The sequence below is a fragment of the Danio rerio genome, chromosome 3, assembly GCF_052040795.2.
Source record: "Danio rerio strain M-AB ecotype USA chromosome 3, GRCz13ab, whole genome shotgun sequence".
In the NCBI taxonomy this organism is placed as follows: domain Eukaryota; kingdom Metazoa; phylum Chordata; class Actinopteri; order Cypriniformes; family Danionidae; genus Danio; species Danio rerio.
This window is the reverse complement of record NC_141023.1, coordinates 63272892-63282500: the sequence shown is the minus strand read 5'-3', so window position 1 is coordinate 63282500 and position 9609 is coordinate 63272892. Positions and strand designations below refer to the sequence as shown.

At 32.2% G+C, this 9609-nt stretch overlaps 1 protein-coding gene across 8 annotated transcripts in view; it reads right to left on the bottom strand.

Moving 5' to 3' along the window:
• The window catches only part of vwa3a (von Willebrand factor A domain containing 3A), a 72787-nt gene that overhangs the window by 22740 nt on the left and 40438 nt on the right, over positions 1-9609 (bottom strand). For all 8 annotated transcript variants that reach the window (XM_087245269.1, XM_087245272.1, XM_087245270.1 and 5 more), the window contains exons 16-18: positions 6250-6324; positions 5524-5665; positions 2208-2376 (exon numbers count right to left, since the gene is read on the bottom strand). In XM_087245269.1, the coding sequence (XP_087101395.1) occupies positions 2208-2376; positions 5524-5665; positions 6250-6324 (386 nt within the window). The remainder of the gene's footprint in view (positions 1-2207; positions 2377-5523; positions 5666-6249; positions 6325-9609) is intronic.

Sequence of the window (9609 nt, the reverse complement as noted above, 5' to 3'; positions counted from 1 at the left end):
AATATAATTACTATGTAATGACATCGTTATAACATTGTAATTACGTTGTTGTAAAATCACAATTAGTTATAACATCAAATAAAATTGCTATGACATCATTAATATACCATGTTTTATGCTAATGTGTAATATGTAATGATTGCCATTATATTATAATTACTATGTAATAACATCTTATAACATTGTAACTGCACTGTTCTAATATTGTAATTAATATGTCATAATATTATTACTATATAATATCATTTTAATTACACTGTTACAACATTGTAATTACATTGTTAGAACACTGTAACTACATGCATTTAAATTATAGGTACTTTGTAATAACATTGTAATTACATTGCTATAACATTATAATTAACATGTAATGTCAGTCTATGCAATGTGTTACTATAATTCCTATGTAATAACATCTTATAACATTTAATTGCACTGTTATAACAATATAATTACTATGTAATAACATTGTTTTAACATTGTAATTACAGAGTTGTAAAATTACAATTATTGTTTTAACATTGTAATTGCATTGTTATAACACTAATTAATATGTCATGTTATATGCAAATGTGTAATATGTAATGATTGCCATTATATAATAATTACTATGTAATAACATCTTATAACATTGTAACTGCACCATTCTAATATTGAAATTAATATGTCATAATATTATTAATATATAATAGCATTTTAAATACACTGTATCAACATTGTAATTACATTGTTAGAACACTGTGATTACATGCATTTATATTATATGTACTTTGTAATAACATTGTAATTACGCTGTGGTAAAATTACAATTACTGTTATAGCATTGTAATAACATTATTATAACATTGTTGTTACATTGTTATTGCATAGTAATTATAACCCAATGATGTAGTTGTTACATTGTAATTACATTGTTACAACATAATTATAATGTAACCGTAGTAGTTATAATGTTATAAAATGTAGTTACAATGTCGGTACATTGTAGTTACTATGTAATAACATTGTAACTACATTGCTATAACATAGCATATAATTAATGTCATGTTATATGCTAATGTGTAATATGTAATGATTGCCATTATATTATAATTACTATGTAATAACATCTTATAACATTGTAACTGTACTGTTATAACATTGTAATTAATGTCATCATAATAATAATATGTAATAACATTGTAATTACATTGTTAGAACACTGTAATTAAATGCATGTAAATTATATGTACTTTGTAATAGCATTGTAATTACATTGCTATAACATTATAATTAATATATAATGTTATATGCTAGTATTTAACATGTAATGTGTTACTACAATTACTATGTAATAACATCTTATAACATTGTAACTGCACTGTTATACCATTGTAACTAATATATAATGGTATATTCTAATATGTAATGTTATAATTACTAATAACAGCTTATAACATTGTTATTGCACTGTTATAACATCGTAATTACGCTGTTTTAAAATTACAATTACTGTTATAACATTGTTATTACATTGTCATTGCATAGTAATTATAACCTAATGATGTAGTAATTACATTGTACATTGTAATTACATTGTTACAACATAATTCTAATGTAACAACATAGTAGTTACAATGTTAAAAATGTAAGTATAAAGTCAGTACATTGTAGTTACTATGTAACAACATTGTATTTACATTGCTATAACATAGCATATAATTAATGTCATGTTATATGCTAATGTGTAATATGTAATGATTGCCATTATATTATAATTACTATGTAATAACATCTTATAACATTGTAACTGTACTGTTATAACATTGTAATTAATGTCATAATAATAATAATATGTAATAACATTGTAATTACACTGTTATAACACTGTAATTACATTATATGTACTTTGTAATACCATTGTTATTGCATTGTTATAACATAGTAATTAAGCTGCTAAATTTAAAACTATCATGTTATTGATAAAACATAAAATTAAGCTATATAAATATGCCATATAAAGTAGCATTCAGAAAAAAAACAAAACACCAGTGAAGAAACTCGACACTACCTACTGCCAGCTAGTTTTTCAGAAGTTTCATTGCAGAGCAACACAAACAGCACACAGAAGTTTAAATGTACAACTACACACAAGGCATATGGCGTGGGTCACGCCGATAACTGGATGCAGAAATATAATCCAGCCTTAAGAGAGTAAATGACCTCACCGGTTTCTGTGGTCCAGATGAAGCGCCCGTGTCCAGCGTGTGCCAGATCACTCAGAGCCCGTGCAGTTTCGGCCTGCGACTCAGTGTGCTTCACTTCGGTGAACAGGCACACATGGAGGTTCAGGTTTGATGTGCTGCAGCGCTCAGACACATAAGAAGTGACTGAATCCTGAGAATGAGAGCATGAAAGACAATGAATGCTGGTCTAATGTTAGATTGGACTGCTAAACGTAATAAAATGAAAATGTAAATACAGTGCAGAGATACATCAAACTCTGCACTGCTTATATATGAACAGCAGAGGGCAGCAAAGGTTGACTTGGCCATTTTGCTGAGGTTTCAACATGCTTACAGGCAATATAATAGAGGATTATTTATGAGTGATCAGAATAAACTGAAGGATTAACAATTAAAAGCACTAATGACTGAAACATAACAATATTTTTTTTAAATTACACATATTTAAAATAGTATAATTTATGTTATATTGCAGAAAAAAACTAATTGATAAACTTTTGTTGCAGTTTCAAATTATTTATTCAGTTATTATTTTATTTACCAGCATGGAAAATGCCACACTTTGAACTAGACTTTATTGAAGGGGTGTAGGAATGAAGGGGAAGGGAAGTAAGAAGATAAACTGTAGGTAGGTAGGTAGGTTGATCGGGCGTCCTACGATGATGCCCAGAGACTCAGAGTGGGGGGACCGTCTCTGTAATATTTTTGCAGAGTGATTGGACCGCCCCGATTCAACCTAGTAGTGAAGACGGTTATAGGATTGTGAATGGGAAGTGAGGAAATAGAGGGAGGGATTGAGGGAGGGAGGGTTAGAAAGTACGAGAAGAAGAACACTAGTGTAATGGCGGGGGATGACACACACAACTGGAGGTAAGATCCAATATGCAGGTTTATTCAGCGTCAGGCATACAATGGTCAAATCAGGTGTTAACATGTATATTCAGGCAAATCCAGAGTCGTAATCAATATACAGGCAATAGGTCATAAGGCAGGCGGCTAAACAGGAGAACAAGGGTAAACAAGGCTAAGGTCTAAACATGGGAAACAAATAAGGGAAAACGCTTTGTAATGCTACTGAAACAGCTAACAAGATTCGGCAAACTGGATGAGTAAATAAGTGGTTAATGTAGGGTGTGTAATCAGTCTCTGACAAGGTTCAGCTGGTGAGAATGTAATCAATCTTGATGAGGGAGCATGTGTGAGTGTAACCGGAGAGCATGTATGAATATGTAGTCCAGGGGAAGGTGGAAATGTAGTCCTTAGTTTCTATCTATCTATCTATCTATCTATCTATCTATCTATCTATCTATCTATCTATCTATCTATCTATCTATCTATCTATCTATCTATCTATCTATCTATCTATCCATCTATCTATGTATCTATCTATCCATCTATCTATGTATCTATCTATCATTCTTCCTATCTATCCATCTATCTATCCATCTATCTATCCATCTATCTATCTATCTATCTATCTATCTATCTATCTATCTATCTATCTATCTATCTATCTATCTATCTATCTATCTATCTATCTATCTATCTATCTATCTATCTATCTATCTATCTATCTATCTATCTATCCATCTATCTATGTATCTATCTATCCATCTATCTATGTATCTATCTATCATTCTTCCTATCTATCCATCTATCCATCTATCCATCTATCCATCTATCTATCTATCTATCTATCTATCTATCTATCTATCTATCTATCTATCTATCTATCTATCTATCCATCTATCTATGTATCTATCTATCCATCTATCTATGTATCTATCTATCTATCTATCTATCATTCTTCCTATCTATCCATCTATCTATCCATCTATCTATCTATCTATCTATCTATCTATCTATCTATCTATCTATCTATCTATCTATCTATCTATCTATCTATCTATCTATCTATCTATCTATCTATCTATCTATCTATGTATCTATCTATCCATCTATCTATGTATCTATCTATCTATCTATCTATCTATCTATCTATCTATCTATCTATCTATCTATCTATCTATCTATCTATCTATCTATCTATCTATCTATCTATCTATCTATCTATCTATCTATCCATCCATCCATCCATCCATCTATCTAGCTCTGGAGAGCGATCGCTGGTTATGTGACAACTAGAGGGCTAGTCTGCCTTAAATAAGTTTTAGGGAGTAGGTGATTGGTTAAGGAGACAAAGTGGGATGTGCTTCCATCGCTGAAATCATATCATTTAATACATTAAGTAACATAAATAATTTTTTTTAAATTCAACAATAAAAAGCTTTAAATTGTCATTGTGTCATCAAATTTATCATAAAAGTATTTGGCTAATTTGATGTATAATTCATTTTTTGTTATATACTCTGTATTTTTCTTTATTCAATAAATAAATGCATAATAAATAACAATAAATCTATGTTTTATATATCCATTTAACTACATTAAACATAGGCTTTAAATAAAATTCTCTTCTTTTTTTCTTTTTACTTACATCTTCTGTTCAAATAGCATTAAACTGAACAAACAAAGATACCAGGATCCTGTCTTCAGTCTCCAAATCCTTTAAGTGAAAATGACACACAGGCGCCGTGGGGCAGCTAATGCGGTTAGCTATTAACTGAGCCCTATGAGAAAACAAAGGGGTCTCAAGAGGGCACTTAATGACCTTAAAAGCTTCACTGTCTTCCTTTGGGCCATGTTCAGATCTCTTCAGATACCTCTCTCATTCTCACACACACACACACACACACACACACACACACACACACACACACACACACACACACACACACACACACACACACACACACACACACACAACGCACACACAGAAATATTCATTGATTTCCTTCAGCTTAATCCCTTATTTATCAGGGTGCGCCACAGTGAAGTGAACTTCCAACTATTCAAGCTTATTTTTTAAGCAGTGGATGACTCCCAGCTGCAACACAGTACTGGGAAACACCCATACACGCTCACACTCATTTTCACCTACAGCGCATATCTTTGGACTGTGGGGGAAATCAGAGCACCCAGAGGAAACAGACATGAACAAGTGGAGAACATGCAAACACCACCCAGAAAAGGCACAGCCTGGACTCAAACCAGCGACCTTGCTGTGCGAGAACTAACCACTGGGCCACCATGCTGCCTCACACACACACACACAAAAATAGTTCCGTTACATTGAGATAAAACTAAAAGAATTGTGATTTAGACAGCTTACATCTACATTAAGTGTACTATATAGTCCAAAGATTGACTTGCATGTCATTGGAAGGAATTGACTGACCATGTGTTGATCCGGTAGGCCGGTGGTCAGCAGATAAACACCATCAGTTAAAGCCGAATCTGCCGGCGGTTCATCTTCTAAAGCCCAACGTAGAGCAGAAAGAGTGTTTCTACCGCCAACACACTCCTGTGTCTGAAACCATCTGAAAACAGACACACAAACAGCTGAAGTCTGAATAATTAGCTGAATTGTTTAATGGAGAGCAGATTTTTTAACACATTTCTAATCATAACAGTTTTAATAACTCATTTATTTTATCTTTGCCATGATGACTGTAAATAATATTTCACTTGATATTTTTCAAGATACCAGTATTCAGCTTAAAGTGACATTTAAAGGCTTAACTAGGTTAATTAGGCAGGATAGGGTAATTAGGCAAGTTATTATATAACAGTGGTTTGTTCTGTAGACAATCAAAAAAAATGCTTAAAAGTGCTAATCATTTTGACAAAGTGCACATTGTCTGATATTTTTATTTGATTGTATTTTTTTTATTTTAACTCTAAAAAAGACAGTATTTTTACCCATATCGGCCGATAATGTATTGGTCCAGTAAATATTGTGCATCTCTAATTTAAACAAAAACCTCATGTACATTGCAGTGTGAGCATCAGCAGTAGAGCAGCTTCAGAAACAGCCGAGATGAAAGAGTCGAAGCCTTTGAGAACAGATGGAGAAGAGGAAAGCAGAGTGAGAACAGCAGAAGCACTGATCCTCTGCTCTTACTGCCAAACAGCTTGAAGGTTTTCATGGGTGGCGGGAAACATCTTCCGCTGCCACGACTGGACATCTGATCCAAACCTGTGGAGAACATTCGCAAGGTCACACACAGCAGAGATGAAGTCCGTTATATATAACAAACTGTGTGAATCCTGTCCTCTTGTACTTTTAATTTGCTCATCTTATTTGTTAGGATATACACACTTATTCATTCATTTCAATTCATTCATTCATTCATTCATTCATTTATTCATTCATTCATTCATTCAATAATTTATTCATTCATTTATTTATTAATTAATATATTCATTCAATAATTTATTCATACATTAATTTGATTCTTAATGCAAGTATTTAATTATACATTAACTTATTCATTCCTTCATTCGTTCATGTAATTATAATTTATTTATTATTTAATTTATTAAATTATTCATTCAGTCAGTCATTTATGTATTTGTTTATTCTTTTGTTTATTAATGTATTTATGAATGCATTCATTCATTCATTCATTCATTTCATTAGTCATTTATTTAATTATTAATCAATTCATTATTTAATTATTCATTCATTCATTCATTCATTCATTTATTCAATAATTCATTAATTTAATAATTAATTCATTTATTTATGTATTTATTTATTCATTCATTCATAATTTATTCATTCATATAGTCATTAATTTATTCGTTCAGTCATTTGCTTATTCATATAAGTATTTATTTATATATTCATTTATTTATTTATGTATCTTTGTACAATAATTTATTCATTATTTTATTTATTAATTTATTAATCCAGTCATTTGTTTATTTATTTATTTATTTATTTATTTATTATTTCATTTATTTATTTATTTATTTATTTATTCATAAATTAATTTGATTATTCATGTAGGCATTTATTTATACATTAATTCATTTATTTGTTTATGTATTTATTCATAGATTAACTTATTCATTATTTAATTTATTTATTCAGTCAGTCATTTATGAATTTATTTATTCATCTTTAATAATTTATTTATAAATGTATTAATTTATTCATTTAGTCAATTATTTGTTTATTGTTCTTTCATTATTAATTAATTAATTTGTTTATTCATTGAGTCATTTATTTATTAATTTATTTGTTCGTCCATTAATTGATTAATCAATTCAGTCATTTGTTTATTTGGGAAATTATTTGGGCAAATAGGACTTAGGAAAAATACTATTGGGTTCCCTCTTACAATATGTTTCAGCCTTTACAAGTCTGTCACTGGATATAAAAAAGATGATGTAAATAAAGAATAGGTCCTAACTTGTGTACTCGGGAATGTTAAATGTCACCGGTTAACTTTAGCTCTTTATTTCCATCGTGTTTACGTGACACAAAATCACGTTTTGTAATTTAAGTGCTTAAATGACAACACGGGCCTATAAATGTTTCTGAATAGAGTTTGAAGGGTCCCACAGTGCATGAATGACCCATATAATAAGCTAAATAACAGTCACAAAAGCCCAGATCAGCTGAGGTAACCGTGTAATGATCTGGCTGATGTGACGTGATGAAGCACTCTGGACTGAAGCCCTGCAGCTGCTCTGCTGGATTGATATTGAGGAGCAGGTATGTGCGCTGCGCTAAAATCTATTAAGACTTCTATTTCTGTCAAACTTAAAGTGGATCACTCATGAGTCCACCAAAACTGGAGCAGACAACTGCTGAAGACTGACAGTAAATGGTGCAGAGCCTATTATATAATGACCTTGCTTCTTTTGTGTGTGTTTGGGAGATGGAAATATGATTCTGTGCATTTATAAAAAACAACACTGGTAGTGAGTTTGCTAAGTAAAAAATAAAGTCTTTTAATTGGTATTCATGGTATCATAAGGTAACTTTAAAGGGGAAATTAAGCACTCAGTCAAGTTTACATTATTTTGTAAATAGGTTTCTTCTTTAATGAAAATATCTAAAACAAACTCGATTAATGTAACCAAAACGACATATTTTACTATAGATTTAAGACCTGGGGCACCGCAATCTTGGAATATTGCTGTGTCTGATGTCATGGGGTTGGTTCCGTTCCCTCAGCTGAACAGATACAGTGGAAGTAAAGGGCTGAACACGGAGACTGTAAAGCTCAATTTAACCCAATGTGTGAAGTTGTGGACGTGGAGCTGCTGCAAATACAAGCATCAGATGTGTGTCTAACATAAAATATATGAATTCATTCTATTTTTGTTTTCCCTTTTGATTAATGATCATTTGGTGGAAATCCGCAAAATCCGCAAAGTAGTCAGCTTGATTCTTTACAATTATTAGAGATGTTTTAAGGCTGTAAACCCCCTCACTGCACACTTCCTACACTTTTTTCAGACATTTTCACACTTTTCTCTCATTCAAACACTCTCAAAGTTTAAACTTTGGTAGAAAAATAAGTCCAGTATTATAGAATGAAACCAAATATCAAAGCCTGTTGTCAGGCGCAAACATTCATCGCAAAAGGTTCATAAAGCTTTTCAGCTTTTATGCGGATAATATTGGCATCTAGTGTATTGTTTTTTTCCTGCAGTCACTGATCCACAAAGCTAAAGCAGACTCCATCCTTAAAGGGGTCACACATTGGATGCGCCGCGCACATGACAGATGGAAGTAACACACACCGGACGCGCACATTCGCATGTTATTTAAAATGAAAATATTCAGATGGCACTCTGTGGCATGGCAGAATCAATAACAGAGTCCTGAGACGCAGCTGGGCACCGCAGACAGCAGTCGACTTGTAGTGCTGGTGTGCGTACTCTTATAGAAATCTATGTTTACAATTCTAAAATGCATGGCGCTGTGTGGCACATCGTGGCATGACACATTCAGTGTCCAACCCCATTTACGATGGTCTTGCTGCGGACAGTTACAGCATTTTTAGCATCCTTGTTGAAAATCACACTGCTAGCCATTGAATATTTCTGGTAATGTGGCAAGCTGAATGCATTCTCTACTGTACAGGAGACACAGAGAAGATTGATTGATAATGGTCTACAGCCAATCAGGATGCAGAACACAATGCGCTGTAAAAAAAAAAAAGTCAAATTGTAAAAAAAAAAAAAAAACGCGAACCGCGTTTTAGCGAGGGACCACTGTAATGCCATCAGGGCTTTACATTAACACCCGCCAACCCGCCAAATGCGGGCAGATTTCAGCTTTGGCGGGTTAGACAGACAATCCCACTAGCCACTTTGGCTGGTTTAAAATAATTTTTAAATTGTAGTTTTCCTAAAAGCAGGGTTCGACAATATAAGGATGACCCAATATGAGTGCAAATTTGATTTTAGAATCGAGAAGCAAAATAATTGTGATCACGCGAGCAGAAGAAAGCAAGTGAAA